The sequence below is a fragment of the Phocoena sinus genome, chromosome 10 (genome assembly GCF_008692025.1).
Source record: "Phocoena sinus isolate mPhoSin1 chromosome 10, mPhoSin1.pri, whole genome shotgun sequence".
NCBI classification, from domain to species: Eukaryota; Metazoa; Chordata; class Mammalia; order Artiodactyla; family Phocoenidae; genus Phocoena; species Phocoena sinus.
This window is the reverse complement of record NC_045772.1, coordinates 69,135,539-69,161,222: the sequence shown is the minus strand read 5'-3', so window position 1 is coordinate 69,161,222 and position 25,684 is coordinate 69,135,539. Positions and strand designations below refer to the sequence as shown.

At 39.2% G+C, this 25,684-nt stretch overlaps 1 protein-coding gene across 2 annotated transcripts in view; it reads left to right on the top strand.

Moving 5' to 3' along the window:
• TMEM117 (transmembrane protein 117) overlaps nt 1–25,684 on the top strand; it is a 566,206-nt gene that overhangs the window by 618 nt on the left and 539,904 nt on the right. For both annotated transcript variants that reach the window (XM_032647238.1, XM_032647240.1), the window contains exon 2: nt 8,803–9,107. In XM_032647238.1, coding sequence (XP_032503129.1) covers nt 8,831–9,107 — 277 coding nt within the window. In that variant the 5' untranslated portion in view covers nt 8,803–8,830. The remainder of the gene's footprint in view (nt 1–8,802; nt 9,108–25,684) is intronic.

The window sequence follows — 25,684 nt, the reverse complement described above, 5'->3', positions numbered from 1 at the left end:
ACGGTGAACTTTCCTCGCTTCAGGGGTTCCCAGGATGCGAACAGAGTAAAAGCCCCAGTATTGTTCGTTAATTAAATTAACAGGTTGTAGTTCAGGAGTGTTCGCCTTAAAAAACAAACCCCTCCAAACCCCACAAAACTTCAGTGTTTGGGTGTTTACTGTCTTCATCGTGATTAATAAAGCTATTTGTCGAGTCCTATTTTTGAAAATGCCAGAGGCCCACAAGTGTGTTTGACTCATGTGGGTCCACTCTGGCTGCCCTTATTCATTCTACTCGCTGTGGAACAATAAACGAGTGTGCGTGTATGAGAGAGAGATGCTCGTAAACATCACATGCTTATTTTAGTATTTATGTGTAGGTAGAAGTCTCATGAACAACATTTTTTTTTCGAGTAAAAGTATGTTGAATAAATGTATTCGAATAAATGTATTTTCCCCCTAGTTATAAATGATATGTTGTTTGAAATCCAGAGAAGGACTTCCAGGAAGATTTCAGGGTTTTGTTTTGTCTTCAGAAAAAAAGTTCTTCCAATTTATTGAATGTAAAGTGTAGTAGAATCCCTGTAAAAGCAATTTTTGTTGTAAAGTATTGAATTTTTGCCATGCTTATACTTTCCAGCTCTATTCCTTCTCCCCCAATCTTTACTTTAAAGGTAATTATGGATTTTGACATTTTGACTCATATTTATTCCCACCCCATCCCACCTTCACCTGATCCTTGTGATCAGAAACCAGTACTTGTTTGTTGTACTTAATTTGCTTCTTAAAACTGTCAGTCAATTAAAAGCAATTTCAGATATGAATGAATTTTATTTTATTAATTAACTGTTACTTTATTTGGTGTTATGTTTAGAATATGATCATGGCAATTAATTTTTTATCATCAACACATGTAATGAAAAGGAAGTCTAAATATTTTTAAAGAATTCATTGGTGATTATTTTTCAACTTTAGGACACGAAAAGGACATTTTGATCAAAATCTTGCCATTTTGATGGAAAGTTGGCTAATGTGTTAGTTCAGAGAGAACCCCTGAGCTGCTTTGCTTTCATGTTTTCTATTTTAAACACTTGCATGGGTTCAGTGCTTTGTTATGCCAAAGACTGAAGGACAATAACAAGGGAAGAACATAATTTAAAGGTTGAAACTATGTGAAGAGCAAGTCTAGGAAGTGATTTATGGATGCGATCCTCTAAATTAGCTAGGGTACCACAAATACAATCCTGGTATTTGTACAGAGCCACTTATGGTGGTTTCATTGATTGACTTAAAAGGTTGATTTTTATTTAAAAGGCTGTGTGGTCTCTTGCATTGGACTAAAAGTAAGAAGTTCCAATTTTACTTCTGTTATTACCGCTGCTTGTATTTTTAAAACCTGTATTAAGCATTTGCGTTACATAAAAATACTGTGTGTCATCCCCTCATGCCTGCCTGCCTTTTCGTCTAACAATTCAAGATAGTAAACTAAGACCTATCCTTACCTCAGGACTGGTCTAGGCAAATATATATTTGGTTTTCTCACCTTCTGACATTTCTCATTTTATAGACTTGGATATTCCATTATCCAGAGTCTGTTCTGTCTGGAATGGAATATTCAGTGCTTTTTTTTCACCCAGGGCTGGTCTGTTATCCAACCGTCATCACACAGTTTTTCATTTACTCATCCATCAGCAAAGATTTATTGAGTGCCTACTAGGCACACATCATCACCTAATTCTTACCCTTGCTCCCTCCCCATTGGAAATTTATTAGGTGTTATACTTTTCAGGGTAGGGAATACACAGTAATTAAGAGTATTGACTTTGGGGTAATAAAGAGATAGTTCTCTCTGCTTCTGCCAATTGGTAGCTGTATGACCTTGGGCAAATTATAACCTTTTAAAATCTCTGTTTCTTCACTGGTGAATCCAAAGGTTTGGTCTAAATGTTAATTGAAATAATGCATGAAAAATGCTTGCCAAGAGCCCAGCACATAAAAAGCACTACAAAATGTTAGTTGTCATTATGTTGCCTGTCTGCTCCAACAGTGTTCATCTCAAGAAATGCATTCCCATCTCAGGAAATGGCAAATCCATTCTGGGGTTTGCCAGGCCGTGTCCACATCCAGTCTTATCAGTACATCTTGTCATCTCTTCTTTATAAATGTATCCAGAATCTGATAAATTTCCAAGCATCAGGCAGAGTGGTCAGATTGCATCACTCTCTGCTTCCCATCTCCCACAGGGTGAAGCCCACATGGTAGGATGGCCTCAAGGCCTGGTGGTGATGCTGCCTCCCAGACCTCGAGTCCTTTCATACTCCTCTGCACCCACACCCTGTCCAGTCACACTAGACTCCTGGCTGTTCCTTAAATGCACTAGTCATGCACCTAGCACAGGCCTTTACAATTGGGAGTTCCCTCTGTCTGGATCACTCTTTCCCCAGATATCTGCTTGCCTCGCTTCCTTCTTTCACGCCTGGGCAATTGTCACCTTATAGTGAGGGCTTCTTTAACTTCCCTCACTCCTGACACCCCCTATTAACTTTCTCCTGTTTTAATTTTCTCCAGCAACTTATAACTTTCTAAAATACTGTGTGTTTCATTTTTCTCTGTTTAATGTCTGTTTCCCTCAGTTGAGACTCTAAGATGCAGGGCAACAGGGGTGTTGTCTGTTAGTAACCTTCCCACATAGGCCAGTGCCTGGCACAAATAGGCAATTGGTAAATCGTGAACAAATGAATGAAGAGATTATGGAATTAGCATGGAATTAACAAAAAGTGGACTTCACCACTTTCTGTGTATGATTTTAGACAAGTAGCTTGACCTCTCTGAGCCTCATTTTCAATATTTGTAAATTAAGGAAGATATTCATCCTTTATGTTGTTATATTAAAATCCTTTGACACTGAGAGTAGCATGTGAAAAGCACTGAGTAAATGTAATATAGAGTTGATATTATTTTCATGCTCATGTTTAATGGGAATGACCAAGAGACACTTGTATTTTAAGAGTGGTCCTCAGGGTAGGAAGTTCCTGAAAGTGACCAGGCACTTTACAAATGAAATCTCCTTTAGTCTTCACTACAACCCTATGAGGAAAGTACTTGCATTAGGATTCTGCTGGTGAAGAAATGGAATCTCAGGGCGGTTAGGGATTCCCTCAAGGTCACGGAGCTAGTGAGTAGCAGGGTCAGGTAGAACTGGACCATATTCCTCCCACCGCCATTTGTTTTGCCTTCCTGATTCCTTTGATCATTTCTATAAAGTCATTCTAAAGGTGTGATTTCACCCATTAAGAACACTAAGAGGTAAAATGTGACATAAACATAGGCTATCGTTATTTATCTTTTAAGGAAACAGTATTAAATAATTTAAAGTTCTGTCTGCCCTTTTGATAGGCAATTTTAAAAGCGATGATTTCCTAGGGATTAAATGAAATGATTGTAAAAAGTGTTCTGTTAACTGCAAGGAACTTTACATACATTAGCATAATACTATAGCTAGGTAACTGAAGAAGATACCCTTTAACTTTGTCTTGTATTAATACAGCCAAGAAGCGTCCAAAACACAACTGTCTGCTGCACAAAGTGCATACTGCAAAAAATAAAGCACAAGAAGTCTTTTTAAACATTATTTTTTAGGAAATTAGACTCAAGGTGCTGGAATAAAGTTCACACTCTTGGCAGAGTACAGGCGCAGTCATCTTTAATAAGCCCTTTGACAAGAGCTAAGAAGGGTTACAGGTGAATTTTCAGACATAAATACCAAGGAGCTTCAAAAACTTTGGAGAAATTCTTTTTTTATCCTAGAATAGTGCTCCACAATGAAAACGATGTTATTACCTGGTTAGGTATCACTAGATGCTAAGACCTACGTTAGCAGAGCTGGGCTCTGAGGGAGTTTTACTTGGCTGGTAACAATGTATTTTGTATAGCATATTTTATTAGTTCTTCAAGGACTTTGCCATATGCATTCATAAATTTTTAAAAATAGAAGTGATACGCTCTATCTTGATGATACTTGTCATTATGCAAAAAGTATCACCTGAGCCAGGGTTCCTGCTGAGGAAACATGAAATTCATACTCCTGAAGTCCTTGAGTATTTTCACTTATTTGTAAAAATCCTAATAAGTGAGGAAGGCAGGGTACTCTTGGTGTAATCAAACAAATTATTACAACAATTATTAGGGCATCGATGTTGTCCAGGTCCAGGACCTGCTTATCTTTTACGTAAACTGTTGGAGGTGCCTCCAAACTAGTCTTGCCATTTTCATCATGCCTCATACCAGTGGATCATTTTCCAAGCTGGCAGAGAAATCTTTTTAAAACCCTGCTCCAAACAGTTTCGGATCTGAAAACTTTGAATCCATAGAGTCTACTCAGTAAAATACAGAACAGTACTTTTGTATAATCTTCTTTGAACCACCCCCAAATTATCCTTAACTCTCCCAGGATACTCCCAAGTGCTCTATGTTCCAGCCACACAGAACTACTGATACATCTCTGTGCCTATCCCAGATAGCCTTTCCTGTGCCTTTGCTCAGCTGATCTTCCCAACTTGAGTGTAATTACCCTACCTTCCATTTTTCCATTCTTAGCCTTTAGTACCAGGTGAAATACTGGCTTGTAGTAAAATGCATGACATTTCTAATATCTACTCTAAATATTAGTCCCTCTAGAGTTGGAAACCATGACTGAAGGCCTATGGATTATCAGACAGTATATAAAGTTTAAGCCTGTAGTTAACCATCATCTTTGTCGCTGCTATTATGTGAAAAAGCAGAGGCTTCCAAGGTATTGATGGGGGCATCTACCTAATGATGATATTATCAGGAGAGAGAATTGAATGGTGTGAATTAGTCTAGTTCTCAGAGGTGCAGTGTTCTCCCTAAGCAGAGTTGGAAAATCACAGAATGAATATCAGTGATGCGTCGCAAAAGGACAATCAGATAGACTCAACTACGTATACTGATGCTCAAAGGAGAAGGAAAAAATTTGAGGAATCCCAGTTCTTTCTGATCATGCTACCAAGTCAGTTTGAAGAGTAATAGTAGACTCATTTATCCTACAAGTACTTTGAATCTTTTATATCAGTGGGCTTTATTATTAGGAACTTTATAAGCAACATGAAAAGGGCAAGATTTTGGAATGTCTGTCTTCGCGTGGGGAAGGTGTAGCATAGAATGTTGAAGCCACGTAGCTGGGATGTGAATGCTGGCTGTGGCATAGGCTTGTTTTGTTCTGTCATGCAAGTTACTAAACTCAGCTTCAACATTGCTTACAATAGATTATCTCTTCATTGGACTGCTATGAAATTTAAATAAGATGTCTGTAAAGCTCATTAGCATGGTGTCGGCTATATGCTAAGTCCTGAATAAATGTTAGCCTTAGTAATAATGATAACAGTGCAGAACCTGGGGCTGGAATGAGATAGGAGCTGTAGGGGTGGGCATGGGGTGTGTCAGTGCTTGTTCCTGGCTGAGTCATCCTTGCAGTCTTTGGACTCAGCTGTTCTTCTCTTCCCTTAGTGGAAGGAATGGCAGATTGCTCTGCCTTCTCATCTCACCTAAATGAGGGGACTGATCTCTGCTCAGCTTATCCACTAGGTGCTTACTGATTACCCCCTATGAGTTCAGCACTTTGCTTGCTCTGAAAGTAAACAGCCCCTTCTCTAGGGACTTTGTGTTCTAGTGAGGGAGACAAACACATAAACAGATCATTTCACTGTGATCTGCTAAGAGCTACGATAAAAGCACATTTGTTTACGATAAAAGCTCAACTGTGGTAGCAGAATTGAATTTTAAAAAACATTTTTAGACTGTGTACACAGTGGAGCATTGTCAATTTGAACCACCTCAATCCTGGATTGTTAACATTAGAGTCACCAAATGGTTGTACTGTTCATCAGGACGCCTATGGGAACTACAGAGAGGAAAGCAGTTTTGGTGCTCTGGATAACAGGCTGAGATCACTTGGCAAACTTTTGGCAACCTTGTATACGAAGTCAGGAAGTGGAGATAAGCACAGGTGTTGTTTAAGTTATAATGTAGGTTTGGAAATTTGGGATCCTCTAGAAGACATCGCTTCCCTTTAGTGTATGAGGCAAGAATAAATAACCACGTTTAGCATAAAATAAAAAGACCAAATGATCCTGTTCACTAAGCTAGTATCTAAGTCACTGAATCTAGTTAGGGGAGATGAAGACTAAGCTGTAAACATGATGGGAACTATTTATTGCAACAAACACTTCCGGCTTTGTTGTGGTATATTAGATCAAGGGCTGGGAATGGATTTTGATTGAAGTGCTGGCTCTTCCACTCGCTAGATATGCAAATTACGTAGGCAGCACCTGCTCTGCTCCTTTGTTTTCCTACCTGTAACATAGGAATGATAGTAGCATTCATAGCATGCTGTGGGAATTAGGATCTCTACTAGGGCAGGATTGTTGTTCAGTACTATAGTTCTCTCTCTTGAAACAATATAAATATTGGCGAGGAACAGCTGTCTCCAAATTGTTTGAATGTTGTCATTCAGTTTGGACATGTGGACATTACATAGCCCACAAAGCAAGGTTCTGAAATTAACAACAGCAACAATAAAATAAGTATATGCCAACTCTCCACAAAGCATTTGTTTAACAAACAATCGAGGTTATATGTAGTCAGTGTTCTAAATCCTGCTGCCTTGCTTGTGTGTGGGTGGGGAAGGGAGGTGGTGGGACAATCACACCAGAATTCCTCACTGGTAGGAGAAGCAATGTAGAAACCTTTTAACTTGTTAACTGACACCCCTGTCCAGTTCTGATGGGCATGTAGGAACTATTGCTGCTTCAAGACTCATTGGCCTTGAGGTGTTTCTATGTATTCTCTTCTAATAGTGGTCTTTCGACATTTCCAGAGATGTTGCATAAAATCAAGTTGACAGCTGACCCATTCTGGCCTTCTAGCATATTGAATACTGTGAAAATGAATGATGCGTTTTTTTCTTCATCACTTTCTCTGCTCTCTTTGGTGTGAGAACCACACAGGTCTTTGGGTGATGAACCTCACATAAAAAAAAAAAATCACCATTCCTTAGCGATCTGGGCTACAGATTCTGGGAACAGATATTTTGGAGTATTCATGAAGATCACAAAGGACTTGTAATTGCTTAGAAGGTTTAGAATCCAAGGCACAGTAACTATTTGTTGTGCTAAATTTTACTGCCAGTTGTTTTGTGTGTTTACATAGCTTTTCTAAAATAGCTAAGCCAAGTCCTCATTAGCTTAGATAGTGGGTTTACTTGACATTCATCAGCCCAGAATGCTGGACTGGAACTTGGGAGCCAGCCTTGGAGTCTATTCTCAGATCTTCCACTGACTTCAAGTTACTTCAGGTTTTTGACTTGCTCTTTGTATTTTTAGCCACGTGTAAAATGAGAATTTTATTATTATTACCCCAGATTTAATCAGCTTTCTTGTGGGGGAAAAAAAGAACTATAGCTTAGTCTGAGCACCAAATGGGCTCACCAAAACTGAACCACAGAATTAGATAGACTGAATCACCCAGTCCCACACCTGATGGACCTAGACAGGCTTGTGTCCCTATGGGCAGGCTGGCTCCCAAAGAGGAAAGAGAGAGGAGCTGAGCAAGACTTAGGGGGTGGGGCCTGGACATCAGCATTTTAGGAAAGCTTCTGTACTCAAAGTGTACATCCACGTTAGGGCCTAGCCCTTAGGCATATCACATATTTTGCAATGCCTCTGTGCCTTTGCACATGCCTAGATTGAGCATCCTTGCCTCCCTCACTGGGGAAAAAATCCTAGTGATACTCCAACCTCCAATTTGGGTATGTCCTCCTCTGTGAAATCTTCCCCTTCCTCTTCACTTCCCACAAGCAGAGTAGCCTAAAAGCTCTCCTACATGCAACTACTCTGCCATAGACTTAGGTATTTCATGAACCATATTCTGTGTTGAAATTATTTGGCAAGTAGACTGTGAACATTTTTGTGCCCACACACACACACATTTTTGTCAATGTGAAAAAAAAAAAGAAAAGGTCTGAAAGTATATCCATCAAATTATTAAGGGACCTTAACTCTGAGGAGAGGGGTTTGGTCAGAGGAGGATTTTTTGTTTTTAATAAATAAATCGATACATTTATTTATTTTTGGCTGCGTTGGATCTTCATTGCTGCCCGCGGGCTCTTTCTTGTTGCGGGCGCGGTGTGCGGGCTTCTCATTGCAGTGGCTTCTCTTGTTGCAGAGCACGGGCTCTAGGGCTCAGGGCTTAGTTGCTCCATGGCACATGGGTTCTTCCTGGACCAGGGCTCAAACCCGTGTCTCCAGAATTGGCAGGTGGATTCTTAACCATTGTGCCACCAGGGAAGCCCAGGAGGATGTTTATATTAATGTCCTCAGTTTACCTCTACATTGCTTTAATTTTTAAATGATATGTATTATGATTGTAACATAAAAATGATAATCTAAAAGAGGAAGAGTGTTGCATTATTTTTTTTTTTTGCTGTATATTGCCTCCTGAGATGATTTTTACCTATGATTTCAGTCATCATCCCAATTTTGGACCATGATCTGCCCTCTCATGTCCCTCCCTCTCCCCCTACTCTTTCCAATACTCTCCTTCTTTCCTAAATCCCCATAGATCAGAGGTATGATGAGATGATGGGGAAGGGACAATCCTCGATCTCGGGCTTGTCTTGGTGCCATAAATAGGAGTAGGTCTTTTCCAAATACCTGTCTATTGAGCTGTTATAAATCTGAACAGATAACAGGAAGACAGAGACTACTTGTTTTTCTGCTCTAACCCTGTGTATCTTTTCTTATGCAGGTAAACTACGGAACTGAAGTTTTGAAGGATGGGTAAAGACTTCCGTTATTATTTCCAGCATCCCTGGTCTCGGTTGATTGTGGCTTACTTGGTGATCTTCTTTAACTTCTTAATATTTGCGGAGGACCCAGTTTCTCATAGCCAAACAGAAGCCAACGTTATTGTTGTTGGAAACTGTTTTTCATTTGTAACAAATAAATACCCTAGAGAAGTTGGCTGGAGGCTTTTGAAGGTGCTTCTATGGCTACTTGCCATTCTCATAGGACTAATAGCTGGCAAATTTCTGTTCCATCAGCGTTTGTTTGGTAAGTACTCATGAAATGTAGTGCAGATAATTATTTAATTCTATACTCCAAGATAGAGCTTTGTTATTTCTAAATGCCAGTTTAGAATGCATTTCAGTTTGCCTTCCAGCCTTAATTAGTTATGTGCTGTTGTAGCTCTGGTTCTTCAACTGTTCTGTGTTTAATGGTGTACTTTTCTATGGCCTTAGGAATACTAGCATGAGGTAAAATTAGTTCTAAACTTAATTTTATAAAATGGTGTTACATCTAAAATGATTGTATGTGTAATCTTATTTAAAGAAGACATGTAAATAGCTCTTTTCCCATAAGTAGTACCTAAGTATGATATCATAAAAGGTTTGTAAATCATAAAGAGAATGCTTCCATATCACACCACATTCTCATTAAAGTAAGTTAACCATTGCCCATATAGTTACACATATTGTTCATTCAGGGAATTAGAACAGGAACTCTTAACTTTTTCCCTTCATTTCTCTCTTTCCTTTTTTTTTTTTTTTTTTGTTTTTTTTTTTGTTTTTGAACACTGGCTTTAGAATGTTTATTTTGAGCCTGATCAACCACAGAACAGTATTATAGTAAGGAATCTCTTGGTAGTAAGCAACAGAAAAAGAGACTAAATTTGTTTAAGTTTAAAAGGTAACTTACTATACGGGTATTGGGATATTTCACAGAGACCAAGAGTAGAATTTGTTTTGATAAATGGGATAATGGAACCAGGGGCTTGAATTCTACCAGGATGTTTTTGTCTCAACTTCTCTCTCATACCTGCTTTATTCTCCTTTCACACTGAAGATCAGTTTATATTCACTTAGACAGACTGGCTTGACTCTTGGTCCCAAGTTTAAACTCTTAGATTTAAACGAAGTTGACCCAGGTTGGGTGTGGTTCCTACCTCTGGCCCAGTCGATTTTGGCCAGGAGGTGGGTGCAATTTATTCAACAAATTCATTGGTTACTTATTATGCCAGGCACTGTTCTAGACATCGAATCAAAAAAGCAGGGTATCTGCCCTCATAAACACATCCTGCAGGAGGGAGGAAGGTTCTAAACAACTAAATGTATAAAATGCAAAGAGGTGATAAATGCTACGGGGAGAAAGAAAGTTTTAAATGCTACTGGGTCAATTAGGGAGAGAACTTAGCAGTGAAACTTTGAATTTAGCAATTATAAGATCATAGGTGACCTAGTGTGGGTATTTTCAGTCTAGAAGTTTGGTGAGAAACAGATGGCAATGGTTTCGGGAATAAACAACAAATATATATGCATACATACACATAACATTATATATATATTCTTCTCAATCTCTACTCCTCAAACTGTTGCCATCTGTTTCTATTGCATAAACATATAAAATGTACATATTTTATATTATAAAATATGTAGTTTCAAGAAATTTGATGAGGAAATGGAAGAAGGAAATGGGAAGTAGCTATACATGGAAAAAAGGCTAAGGGGAGATTTTGTTTTACTTGTTATTTTTTTATTTTTATTTTTTGCGGTACGTGGGCCTCTCACTGTTGTGGCCTCTCCCGTTGCGGAGCACAGGCTCCAGACGTGCAGGCTCAGCGGCCATGGCTCACGGGCCCAGCCTCTCCGTGGCATGTGGGATCCTCCCGGACCGGGGCACGAACCCGTGTTCCCTGCATCGGCAGGCGGACTCTCAACCACTGCACCACCAGGGTAGCCCCTCTTGTTATTTTTGATGATGGTGATTTTATTTGAGGAGTGAGATTAATTGATCTGCTTGTCATGGGGAAGAAGCTAGACTGAAGTGCAGGTAAAGATATAGAAGGAAGACAGCATCTCTGAAGGTTGCTTTGGTCTGTGACTTAGGACACAGGCCACAAACAGTGGCCTTAGAGAGGACAGGAGGAGACACCCCAGTTCCTCAGAAATAGTCATGAGTGAGATCAAGGTTGGTACTCTAGTAGGTACATTTGAGTTGGAGGAGTAGAGAGGTGAGTGTGCTCCCACCTGGTGATTTCTATTTCACTACGAGGAAGGAAGGGCTAAAGATAAAGATGGAGGGATTGATGAGCAAGGGGCTTAAGAAAGTGGTCCAACTCCGGAAGAGCTACTCTAGGGAATATAGATGTGAACTGACTAGGACAAATGAAAGGGTTACTGATGATCACCGAAGGCTGAGGTGGTTAGTCACTATAAATTTGAATGATACCAATCTGAATATCTGAGCAGCTTTCTCTGTGAGAGCTCAGTCACCTGGAACAGAATTTGAGTGATTCACCTGGTCAGGGAATACTCAGGCTTGCTGTACTGGAAACAAAGGATGGAAAATCAATCGAGAGTTCTAGTAAAAGAGGTATTGATTTGATTAGTAGGGGGTTCTGGCTGGGTGTGGAAAGGAGGTGAGGAAAACAGTGGTTTCAGAGGAGTGGGCAAGGGCCTGAAGATTTGGATGAAATGGAACAGGTGAAACGGGAGTAAGAGGAGGGAACGGACTGATGGGTGTGGTTAGATGGCATGTTGGAACAGAAGTATAGGCATTCTTTAGTGGTGATTCCCAACTAGGGTGTGTTCTTTAGAGAGTGGGTGCTAAAGTTAAGTGGAGAGTTGGGGGTCATTGACACAGAGGATAACGGGGAACTGGGTGTGAGCTGGGCCATCCACTGAACATTGAACGAGCATGGTGTTGTTTATAGTAATCATGGATAGAAGAGGTCAAGGGGAGGGGGTAAGCGAGAGATGGCCAGTTTTCAAAAGTGGGCAAAGGGTGCTGAGCAGGCAAAACAATAGATATCCATTACAAGCAATGGCTGGATGCATCTGTAATCCATTCCATAAACTTGCTCAGGGTAGAAAGCTAAGGCAAGCTTAGACCAAAATATACAGTTTGGAGAAAAGTTATCAGCCTATATTATAAAAGACTGAATGAAAATCATATGGTGGAGGTAATGATATTAATAATAAGGGCAGATCATTTGGTTTTGTAATTACTGCATTTCATTAAGTTATTCTATTGCCGTCCTATCTCTTATACTAAAATCACATTTAGTCATGGCTTACTTTTTTTTTTTTTTTTTTTTTTTTGCGGTATGCGGGCCTCACACTGTTGTGGCCTCTCCCGCTGTGGAGCACAGGCTCCGGACGCGCAGGCCCAGTGTCCATGGCTCACGGGCCCAGCCGCTCCGCGGCATGTGGGATCCTCCCGGACTGGGGCACGAACCAGTGTCCCCTGCTTCGGCAGGCGGACTCTCAACCACTGTGCCACCAGGGAAGCCCCATAATTCACTTTTTTTAAAGGCCTTATTTAAACCTTTAACAATTTGTAGGTGCAAGTTTGTGGTAGGTGGTGGTAATGGTGATGATGGTGTATGTATGTTGAGAGGAGTGGGATTGTTCATTACAAGTACGGAAATTTTTGTTACAGAAATTGGAATGGTTTACAAAATAATCAGAATCATTTTGTGTGATCAAGTAAACAGTTTCTTTTTTTTTTTGGTAATTCTCCAATGAAATGCCAAATAAAAATATTAAATAGAGTGCCACTACTGCTTTCATTTCATTAACTTGAGTCTTCCCTCACTTATTTTATTATGGAAAGTCTCTTCTTTGTAGATTCCAAAAAGACAACACAATATTGCCGTTTTAAAGCATGCGTGAGGAAGAGTGAATGATTCTGTGGTCACTTGATTTAATCCAGTTCATTGGTTATAAATTTTATTTTTTATGAGACATGAATATTACAATGCTGTGGCTATTTAGTTAACAACATGAAACCCTCTCATGATTTATAATTTGTAGTGGGATTTGTCCCGAATAAAAATGCTGACTCTTGCAAATTGGAAATTGCTTTTTTTTTTTTTAAACATCTTTATTGGGGTATAATTGCTTTACAATGGTGTGTTAGTTCCTGCTTTATAACAAAGTGAATCAGTTATACATATACATATGTTCCCATATCTCTTCCCTCTTGCATCTCCCTCCCTGCCACCCTCCCTATCCCACCCTTCCAGGCGGTCACAAAGCACCGAGCTGATCTCCCTGTGCTGTGCGGCTGCTTCCCACTAGCTATCTACCTTACGTTTAGTAGTGTATATATGTCTACGCCTCTCTATCAGAGACAGAAACGATTAAATGCATTTAAAACTATTCCCCTCTCACCCGTGCTGTATGATTGGGATAAAATGAGAGAGTTGGTTTTCCTACATAGTAGCACTAAACTTGTAAGACTTCAGGCTGGTCACAAATTTCCCAAATGCAGAATATAATTTAAGAGCACATGTGAAATGAGAATTAATACATTTTTTAAAAATTTCTTTAGGTTTAACACTGAATCTTGTTGAGGTATTATATCAGGATTTATGAAAATTAGATTCCATTGGAATATCAGTTTATACTTTTCCAGTGCCTCTCTTTTCAATTTTTTTGGATGATTCCATTGTTTAAAAAAATAAGTGTGTGTTCAAATAATGCATCCTACCCTTTTGGAGGATTATACATTTGGGATATCCATGAATAGAGAAATCTAAAATTATTATGCTGATAAGGCTTACATAGAAAGGGGAACTTAATTTTTTGAGCTTATTGAAGAAATCATTTTTATTCCAAAAAAAGAATTGAAATGACTTACAAAAACATTTATGTTTAATACAGTAGGAATAGTAAATGAGTACCACAGAATCAAATATGTTTTGATTTCATGAGTTTTGCTACCGTGTTGGTTTTGAGCTTCCAAAAGGGGAAATGTGATACATTACATATCTTTGGATATCAGAAATGATGAAAATTGCAAGTTTCATGGGGGAATTTTTCTTTGCACTAAATTCTAGAATTTCTTGCCCTAAACTCTGGTAAGGATTTTTTTTTTTTTTTTTTTTTGGTATAAGACACACTGCATGGTGAGGTGGCAAGTGCAGAAATGAATTTCGTATTCTTGTGTTTTAAAGCAAACTTTCATAAAAGTTTAGAGTATAACTTTTAAGCATAAAAGAAATTTGTGATATTGTATTCACTGAAAGTAATTCTATGGAGGGCAAAGTGATCAGAGTCTAAATAATGCCTTCTGATTGAATAGCTTTATCTAGGGATGGATATTAGAACATCAAGATTATGACAAATGTATTTCTCAAACAGACTGCTCTTGCTATTTGTATTCCTTCATTTCTTTTTGTTTTCTAACGTGCAGAAAGCCTCTATTAGTTGCACTTTTCTTTTTTACATGGATGAAGGGCAGGCGACTCAGACTGCTCTGACAGGTATAGTGTATAGTAATGATGCTGGACCTGTTAATATTGCATAGTTCCTTTTTGGAAACGTATATATTCATGTATATAGTTATTTGCCTAATTATTTCATTAATGTTTCATGTCTTAGCCATACCATAAGCCGCACAAAGGCAGAGATTGTGCTGTGTTGCTTATCATTTAATCCTCAGTGCCTAAAACAATGCCCGGAATGTAGTATTATTTGATAAATTTGAATGAATAAATAAATTAATATTCCTTTGTCTTTTACATGTTATCTTTGCCAGTGTTGCCTTTTTATTGTAAGCTATAGTAGAGTATTCATTTGTTCATTTATAAAATACCAGACGTGGTCTCTGCTCTCAAGGAATTTAAAATCTGGTTAAAGAGATAAGATGCATATGCATGAAAAATTAATTACTCTGACAATACAAGGAAATGCACATCAAGTATCAAATGTACAGACTGTGAGAGTTGTGGGAATTCAAGAAGGGAGGTCACGGTGGGCCAGGAAGGGGAAAGAAAACTTTGCTGCCAATGTGGGATGTAAGGGAGTCTGAAGCATGAGTGGGATTAAAATAGTCAAATATGATGCAAAGAATTCATTACAAACTTTAGGTCATGAGGTAGATGGTGTGAGCAAAGGAGAGGAGAACAGTTTAGATTTTTTTTAGAGTGGGGGAAAACTGAGGAGGTCATGCTCATTTTGACTGGAGTGAAAGGTTTGTGTTAGGAAAGAGCAGGAGTTGCAATAGCAAGGTAGGCTGAGTCTGAATTCTTTGTCTTTTTATGCCAGTCTTGTACTTTGGTCTTTCTCCCTTCTGCTGCAGTATTTGGATCAAGGAAAGTATTTGAACAAGATGGGAGATGATGGCAGGATTAATCTTGAAGCAGAATCTAGAGGGAATTGGAGAGGGAGAGGTTAAGGGAGTAGAAAAGAGTAGGAAAGTATTTTCGGAGCCTTGTGCAGTCATGCAGGCTTGAGATAGTTCAGGCCAATCTGGAATAGGGGTGGTACAGTGGGCATCAGGGTGGGGATTCTCGGAACCTTGTGAAGCTTCAACAGCTGATGAGATGTGAGGAGGTGAGAGTAAAGGTGAAATTATGGGTGACTAGGAATATTGGGATGAATGACTAAGGGAGTGATTATCTTCTTAAAAAAAGAAAGACTCATTAGGAGAAACCAGTTAGAGAAGATAATGAGTTCAGTAAATAATGGGTTGAGGTAATGAGAACATAGGCAATGGCCCATTTACCTTGAATAGTACTCAGTACAGCACAGTATGGATTTATGTACCTTAATCCAAGCCCACCATTTCTTATCCAAACCTCGAGACCAGACATGTTTCAGACGTCAGTGCATGTGCTCACATTTAGTAGCTTGCCCTATGGGACTGAGGAAATACTCCATCATCAAACACATCGATATATCTGTAGCTGAATGTATACGTATGTGTATGTGTATATGTGTATATGTATATGTATATGTATTCACATGAAGCGGTGTAAAGGCTATAAACAGCCTCAAATCAGTTCAGGTTAGGTCTTGCTGCTAAATGAATTCAGGTTTGGTCAGGTCTTACCAACACATCAGTTACAAATATAGAGTCTTTCGGATTTCAGAATTACAATAATTGGATAATGGACCTGTACTTGACTATAAGCAACATTTCATATAAATCTTTGGTCCCCCCAAGATATCCACCTGCATAGAAATCACAATTCTTTTTTAGAAGGCTGTGATTTTTAAAAAATTATGGTTTGACTGATAAGTAGACATCTACAAAAGAAAAATACATGTTGAAGGTTTTTTTCTTGTGTTTATATTATGCAAAATATTAAAGAGTTTGCTATTTTCTGTGTACCTATGTCTGTTTTAGTTTTAAACAGGAAATTCTAAATAAAGCACTCTCAATACATCTAGAAATCTGAGGAAACAAATTCTAGGGTTTTTTTCTTTCATTTTATTTAAACAAAAAGCTGTTGCCCATAAAATACCAAGTAACTCAACAATGTTTTGTCATTTAATGGATTTAATAAAGGTAAATGCTTGTTTGTTTTCTATTGTCTTAGCTTTAAGTCTAGTTTGAATTTTTTTTCTTTGTGTTTGAGCTACACATGTGATTTTATCATTTCAGAATAGAAAAGTTTCAGACGTTCCAGAAAGTGTGGGTAAGATAGTCTTGGGGATACAGGAAGATCAACACATGAAGAAACAGATTTCGTCAGATATTTAGGAAGGAAAAACTATTATTTTAATGCAATGATGTGGGTATGATCTGACCTCTTTTGTGTTAATTTAAGATCTGAATACCCGAGTAGTGTAAATGACTCTGAAAGTTGATAGTAACTATCCTGATAGTTTATAATACATTAAAAATAGTATATTTATTATTACTCAGGGTGATTGTCAACAACTGATTATTTTAAGTATTGCATTCTCAAGATGATAAGTACTTCCTTTTGCAGGAATTACTTGAACAAATGCTATATATGTGGTCAAATTATACTTAGATAGAATATCTACAGTTTTAAGCTTTGTCTTCTCAAGATACAGTGTTTGATACTCATGATAGATATTATTTAAATGTTTATTACCATCTTCATTCTCAACCAATGTATACACAGTGCCAGAATCTTCATTTTTCTACACGCTTGAATTGTCAACACATAATTTCCTTTTGTGGAGTAAAATAATTTTGAGCTCAGAGTGACCACAGAATTCATGTTAGAGAAAATGTTATACCATTGCTTGGAGTGGCCTTTAACATGGGAGAAAAAAAGCAAGGTTTTTGATATGAGAGGTTAGGAAAGGTAAGCTGGGAAAATGATAATTTAGCATTAAAATAATCCCCAAGGAACACCCCTCTTCAAAGGGGAATTTGATGTCTAATAGTTACTGAACTTGGTAGCCCTTTACAAAAAACTTATCCTGTTACTTTAATGTTCTCTCTCATTGAGTAGAAAAGGAAGGTGAAGCTGGAAACCCCAACTGTACAGCCGCTTCCTCCCATACCTGTTTATTAGGTGCCTTCATTAGTTTGCAGTGCAGTCAGCTGCGCATCCATTAACACTAAAAGGCCACCAGCTGCAGCTTCCAGTGTGCTGGGATTGTCTGGCTGCTCTAGTTCCCATAGGACAGAGGATACAAACGCTGTAAAAAGATACCTCGAGGACTTAATAAAACTAACTCAGGTTAGAGCATTGTTAATTAAGCAATTATTAACCAAGTACCTTTCTCGGTACGTTTTACTGTACTTGGTAGAGATGAGTAATTCAGGGCCCAAGGTATTCTTTCCTTTCCAGGTCCAATCCTGGCCTCCACTTCCTCTTCTCATTTCCCACCTATGGGGGGTAATGGCAGAAATTTCTTACGAAAGCAGCTATCAAATGGAATTGCCACAACTAGACCCTCACACACGGTGCTAAGAGAAACCGCTTCACTGTTGAGTGAAATATAACTTGCCAGGGTGGAACTAGCCAGCTGGTTAAACAATACATAGTAAAATTGGAAGCAAACAGTGCTTGATCACTTGTTCATTTAAAACCACATTAATAGAAGTTTTGTTTGTTTTTCAAATTATAGGGTAAATAGTCCTGGGTGGGAGAGGAGTGTGATTTGAAAGGACACTGACAAAAGTTTTCCGTGGTTTGTTTTCTTTTCTCTTTTATTAATGCTCATACCTAGAATCATTTCTTGAAGGTATTTTCACTGGCTTGAAGTCTGCGCTACTTGGGAGGGTGATGAACTAACAAGGACGTTAACAGTCGGCATCATCGGGAGATCTATTTCGAAGGGTGAGTGTTAGTATATGGGAGAACGCAGGAGAACATTCTGACGTGGTAGCTGTGTTGCTGTGCAGGATTCCAGATAGAAGGGAGAAAAAAGGCCATTAGAAGACCTGGGGGAGCACAGGCGGTCAGGCTGGAATACGGGGTGCACAGCCTTGCCAAAGACAAAGTCTAGTTGCTTTCTGGTGGTGGACTTGAAGCTGCATATTTGATTCTGAGTATCAGTGGTAGTCGAAGCAGTTCTGTTGTTTTTGATTTGTATTTTTATTGTGGCTGTGACTCAGACTTATTAGTGATGGGTAAATAGAAATGTACAGGGTTGATTTGCCTGGCTCCAAGGTCACAACAATAGCCAGCAGTAAAATTGGAACATAAACTGAAGCCTCCTGGTTCCCAGACAGGTGCCGTTTCAGGCATCCCAGATGGGGAGCAGGCAGCCGGTGAGCCTCAGGACTGGGTTGTGCAAGGCCACTCCCCACGGCTTTGCTCCACTTTGCCTGCGTGCAGGGATCTTTTCTGGCACCACCTCCTGCCTGACCAGCCCTCTGTTTTGGACAGAGAAAGTCATTCAGTTGACCCCACGAGAAGTTGTACAGTTCCCGGACAGAGCCTGTCATTGGTGCTGACCCAGAAGATCTCAGCATGGTGCTCTCTGCCCTGGCAGCCATCAGTAATCTCACAGCCTGTGCTGGACTTTACTTCTTCCCTGGATTCCAGAGGAATGTGATCACGCTTCAGGATTTCCCTAAGCTTGTCTGTGCTCGTGATGATTCTTTGTGTGTCCTTGAGGACACGCCTATCGAAATGGATAGACCCTCTAAGAGTTAGGTGAGTGTGTACACACGGAAACCTGGGAGAGCGAGTTTGAACTTACCTTCCAGCAGCCCGGGGAAGTTAACGTTTGTACTGTAAATTTTAAACTCCATATTTTCCTGCTGCTTCCACATCCCTATGAACAGGCTGTGAGCACCTGACCCAGGTGACCAGGTGCACCAGTGTGAGGAGACTGGCCTTTGCCACAAGTTCCCCTTCTTGCCCTCCGCTGACTGTGACCTAGTGACATTCAAACACACCAGTCAAATCCGTCACACCTTTTGATTATGTGGCCCTGACCCCCTGTAAAGGTACTGGCCTGCGGGTCCTTACTTTCTTGCACCCCGCCTGGCTGATTGAGATTGCTCCCTTGGCCCTCCAAGCCTCTGACCCTGTGTGGCCTCCCTGTGGCATGTCTCTCTAGGATCTGTGAGTATAATAAATATTTTCCTTTGTCTCTCTTTGTGTTTCCTCTTGTGACTGTACCTGACTGACCATCTCATGAGAGAATATAAAACAGTTCCTTGCTGCTTCATGACCTATCTCCCTCTTTCTTTTATGTCCTTCCCAATTGATTCCTGTTTGAACTGTACCATTTTTCAGCATCATCACTGACAAACATCAAGTACCTCTCATTTGCAAGGGACAGTGCTAGGTGCCGTGAGACACTGTCTTTCAGGAGGTTGCAGTGAGCTAAGAGATTAGACACATACATGAAAATACAGCTGTACTATAACTGCAATGCCAGCATATGATAATTGCCATGTAAGCAGGATGGGCAGTCTATTCTGAAGGGGCAAGAGGTCATTCCCAATAGAAGTGGTTCAATAAGTCTCCTTAATAGGAGCAGGAATTCATGGGAACCATAGCATCTCAGTGTGAATGGAGTTGGTGAGAGCATCCTTGCTATATTTTCAGCCAGTATTTGAGCACCTCTAATAACGGTGAGCTCACCATCTCCCAAGTACTGTGTATCTGACCACTGTTTCTACAACAGTTCTTGAGTCTGAATCTGAGCCTTGCCTTGCGCTCCCAGTAGGATTCTGTTGGATAGAGAAGGAGGGCATTCTAAGCTGGAGAAATGGCAAGCACAGAGTTGCGGGGAGGAAAAGGACAAATAGTTCTGGGGTATAGTGTGAATCTGCATCAGCAGATTTGAGGCGGGAAAGGGAAGCTGCAAGGCAAATTGTGGAGAGTATTGAGTTTCAGGTTCAGCAGCTTAAAATTTATTCTGGAAACAATAGCAAGCCATGGAGCGTGTCTGTCCCTTTCAAATTTTAAATTACAAAAGTAGTACAATCTTGTTGTGGGAAAAAACCCAAACCCTAAAATATGTGAAATCAAAGAAGAAAATCTAAAGCTTTGACCACAGGATGACAAGATCAAGGTACTGTTGTAGGAAGATGAATGCAGGATGAGTTGACCTTGAGGCAGGAGGTGTGCTTCCGTGGCTGGGGTGCACCTGACCTCAGGTGATCAAGGCTCGATTTAGCAGAGGCAATGAGGATGGGGTAGCAGGGAAGGAAGAGAGGGTGTGAAGGAAGTTCAGGCACACTCACTATTCTTCTCCTTTTATTGATAAAAATAAGATCTTGATTTCAAGTACTGCAGTTTCCTGAGTCCATGCCCATCATTTACCAAACATAAGATATATCAATCCATTTCTAAGATTGGAACTTAAATTATCATTAGATCATCCTACCTTCTTTTCTAAGTTTGCTGAAAGAAATGAATGTATTATTCTGGTTACTTGTAACACTAGAAGACACTTTAGGAAAAAGCAGATTTATGCTCACAGATATAAATAAAGCTGTGAAGACACTAATGGCACTGAATTTCTGTTTTGAAGCTTAGTGTCTGTTTGCCCTTGTCCACTCCTTTGAATCATGCTCTTTGATTTGTCTCAATTCACTTGCAAAGTATAGGAACCTTGATTATATAGGGCTTTATTTTGTTCATTCAGTAAATATTTACTGAGTATTTTCTAGGCCCTGGGGATCCAGCATTGAACAATACAAAGTCCCTACCCTGATGGAGCTTATGTTTTAGTGGGAAAAGATGGACAATAAACAAATAAGTCATCACATGTTATGTCAGAGGGCAATACATTCTGTCATGACAATAAAGCAGGAAAACTCTAGGGAGGGGTCTGGGAAGTTGCTGGAATTCCCTCTCTGAAAAAATGACATTTGAGCAAAGGCCTGAAGGAGATGAAGGAGCAATCCGAGTCGCTTTTCTTGGGGGGGAAACTACAGAAGAGAGCAGGGCAAGCCCCAAGGCACTCGTGTATTTTGAGTGTTTGATGAACAGCAAAGAGGCCAGTGGCTGAGCAGAGTGAGCAGAAAAGAAAATGGAAGTGGGGTTGTGCTGGCAAGATCACAGCCATCTCATTGTAAACAGTCCTTTTCCCTTAAGTGCAAAAAGGGCAACACCAATGAACAAACACATCAGCGTGACTTTAAGAATGTAGTTTCTAAGATAGATATACTGTATTTAAAACTGGCGTTTTAGTGAAGCCCTTGAGCCCTGCTTCTTGGTTTACTCTGGAATAGTGCACAATCAGTGATTTTTATTCTGGCAATTTCTTTACTCTTCTGAACTCCCCATTATGGCTCTTTTATGGGGGTTCTCACCTCACCTCCCTCACTCTAGTGGGATATAGAAGGGAAGAAAGCTGCTTTTTTAATGGTGGGTGAGTTTTTAAGTGATTTTAACGAATTTTAAAGGCACTCTACTCTGTGCCTGTTCCCATCCCTGCCGCTAGCAGTATTCACTCTGTAGTGGTATTTTCAGCAGTGGAGGTGGGGAAGACGTTCCTGGCGGCAGCCCCAATTGTCTGTCCTGACTCTCACATTTCCCCCATAGAGTTTTAAGCATCTTTTCTTTCTCTAGGGATGAATAGATGTTCTGTCCATATAAGGGGGTGGGGTGTTGTAGAGATGGAGGTTCACAGACCTTCCTAGGTTTTTCCCCCATTATAACCCCAGCCATGAGTCTGTTAGTTTAGCCCCAGGAAAAATGACCCTATTCATTTATTTCTAGGTTGCTTTCCTGCTTCTATTTAGAGCCTAAATAGATTGCTAGACTGTCCCCTTTATTAAATTTTGGAAACACAAGCACTTGACAATCCTTGTTTAAACCAGGACAGAGAATTTATTTAACAGCTGAATTTTAGATGGCAGATCAAATTGAAAATGAAAGAAGAGTATTCTTACTCTTTCTCAGAAAACTATCAACAGTGGGTGGAGGAAGATTTTCAGACAAAATACTTTGAGCAAGTCTAGATTTTCTAGCCCTAGATATACAAGAAGGATTAATGAAAGAGATTCATTCAAGAGGTATTTCTAGAGTGCCTGTTTTATGGGAGACCCAATTCCAGGCACTGGGGATACAACAGTGAATAATAATAAAAACAAGAAGACACTCAGGATTCTTTTTCTCATATGTTGTATGCTCTGGTGGGGATATATAAACAATAGTGGTCATTCATGCAGTTCATCAAATATTTCTGTCTCACACATCTCTGGAACATGGTGGGATTGTACTTTGTGGTCTTGTAATTAATTCTGATTGGTTAGTTGTGAGCAGGGGTGGTGTGTAGCACTTCTGAGCTAGAGCATTTGATTGCACATGCAAGACCCTCCGGTCTTGTTTCCTCTTTTCCTCAGCAACCAGCAATGCTCCAGATGGTTGTTGCTCTATTGACCTGAGACCCAGAGTGAAGGCAGTGTGGAGTAGAGCTCTTAGCTGACCCTTAATGGACGTGTAGTAGGAGAAAGGAATAAACTTTTGTGCTTTAAAGTCATTGAGATTTTGGAGTTGTTTGTTGTCGTGGCATAACCTGGCTTATCCTGACTGATATAGTAAGTTAAAAATAAACACAATTTTAAAAAGAGATAACTTCAAATAATGCTATATTCTATAAAGAAAACAAGACAGGGAACTGTGGCCGAAAGTGCCTGGAGTACGGTATACAGGCTCCTCTAAATAGGGTGAGGAGGTTAGATTGGAACTAAGACTTGAATGATGAGAGAGAGCTAGCTGTGGGAAAATCTGGAAGAAGTGCACTGAAAATTGAAGGAAGAGCAAATCAAAAATCAAGAAAACCTTTTTGGTATGATTGAGAAACATCAAGGATGTTCATGGAGACTAGAGAGGGAGGAGGAAGAAGAAGTAGGTAAGAGCTAATGTTGTAGGAGTTGGCAGGTCATGGTCAAGAAATGTTGTCTCATTTTAAGACTAAGCTATCATAGGGCTTTGAGCAGAGAAATGACATGATCTGATTTTTATAGTAATTATTTGGGTTGCTCTGAAAACAATGGCTGTATGGGGGAAATAGTGAAAACAGGGAGACTAACTTCTAACTGGTAGTTGGGAGATTGCTGTATTGGTCCTTATCAAAGAGTATGATGGTTTGATTCAGGATGGTAATATGGAGATGGGGAGAAGTGGATGGAATTAGGATGCATTTTGGAGGTTGATCCTATAGGATCTGATGATGGATTGGGTGTGGGTGATACACGTAAGATTTAAGGATGGATTGTGTGTGTGTGTGTGTGTGTGTGTGTGTGTGTGTGTGTGTGTGTGTGTGTGTGTGTTTGAGCAACTGGGTAGATTGTATTGCTATTCAATAGAGAGATTGGGGGAATAAAAGATTTAGGTATGAAAAATCAAGTTTCTGTTTTGGACACATTGAGTTTGAAATGCCTATCTATATTCATTATTCAATACATGTTGGGTATGTTTGGGATTCCAGTTCTAGTAATATGAAGTAGCTTATATCAGACTAACCTTCCTGCAGATAGAAATTCTAACTTTTTTTCCTTCCTCCTCCCCCAGTACTACTATTTTAAGGCATTGGAGAATGACCAAAATAAGGCAGAAACAGGAGGGGATTCAATCTTGTTAAAAGGGTGCCATACTTGTGAGATCCATATAGCTTTAACCCTGAAGGTACTTCCCAGCCCATTAAGCATGGTAACAGCTAGAACTCCAGTAGAAAGCCACAGCTCTTTTGATTTGAGGACTCAGAATATGCAGTTCAGGGCTGATGGAGCAGTTGGAAAGTAATGAGGGAAATCCTGGAAAAGTCATATCCATAGAGTAGAGTGCTCCAAATTTTATGTATAAACTCTGCTTGAATTCTTGACTGGCCCTGGGCTGTACATTCTTGGTGGAATCTTCAAGAATCCCAACAAAAGCACTAGCTAGAAGGTTGAAGGAGCTGAACAGAGATTTTACTGGCTGTCTACCACAGGAGAGACAGTTTGGAGTTTGACTCAAACTAAGTTAGAAGGATTGGTAAACACCTTGGGCTTTCCATTGAACCTCCAGAAGGGCTGTCCCTTAGAAGTAAAAGCTATATCCTAGGGCTATGCGATTTGCCCCAGGCCTCAGGAGGAAACCAGCACAGATCCAACCTAACCAAGTATAAAATCAAGCCTACACAACTTCCAGGTGATTAGCCAATAATTTAAGTGCATGATAGAACAAGAAATCAACACTCTTTAGAGGAAGATAACAGAATGCAGTCTCTACAATGTATCATTCATAATGTCCAGCATAAAATAAAAATTGATTATATTTGCAAAAAGAAAACAAAAAAAAACACCCCTGGACAATTTGACCCATAGTCCAAAGAAAAAGTAGTTAATAGAAACAGACACCTAGATTACACAGAAGTCAATTAGCAGACAAAGACTTTAAAGTAGTGTTTATATATTGTTCTTAGGCAAGTAGGATAATACGAAGAAGACCACTAACAATTTCATAATCAAACTGCTGAAAATCAAAGATAAAATGATAATGTTGAAAGAAGCTAGAGAATAAAGTCACATTTTATATAGGGGAATAATGGTATGAATGATGGCTAACTTCTTGTTGCAAATAGAAATCATAAATATGGGGATAAGTTAGAAGACTATTTTTTCCTTTTCTTAATTTCTTTAAAAGACAACTGGATGTATAAAGGAAAATTTATAATATTGTATTGTGGAGCTTTATAAAATATGATGATATAAAATATATGACAATAATAACACAAAGGATGGAGGTAAACGGAATTATACTGTGGCAAAATTCTCATTTTTATGAAGTGGCACAATGTTAATCTTAAACTATGATAAGTTAAGGAGTCATGTTGCAATCTTTAGAACAATCACTGAAAAATAATACAAAGAGGATAGATCAGAAATCTAATAGGAAGGAAATTAAAATTAACTAAAAAAAATTTGATTATGCCAAAAGAAGACAGGAAAGAAGTAGCAGAGTAGCAGTATACAGATGGGATAAGGATAAATCAAACAGCAGAGTGGTAGACCTAAACCCAAACATATCTATAATTAGATTGTATGCAAAAAACCTAAACATTACAATTAAGAGGCAGAGATTGTCAGACTGAATTTAAAAAGCTTGATCCAAGCATATGCTTACTGTTTGTAAGACATAAACTTTACGAAGACAGAGCAATTGAAGTTGACAGGATGGAAAATGAATATATCACATAAACAGTATAAGACAACTGGTGTGAATATGTTAATGTCAGACAAAGTAACCAAGGTAGACATATCAAAATGATGAATGGCTCAATTCATCCAGAATATATAGCAGTCATAAATATATATGTACCTGATTACAGAGGTTCAAAACATCTGAAAGTAAAACTGATAGAATTAAAGAGAGGAAAATCAAATCCATAAACATTGTTGTATAATTTTACTGTTTTCCTTTTAGTAATTGATAGAATTAAATTAGACAGAAAAATTAATAA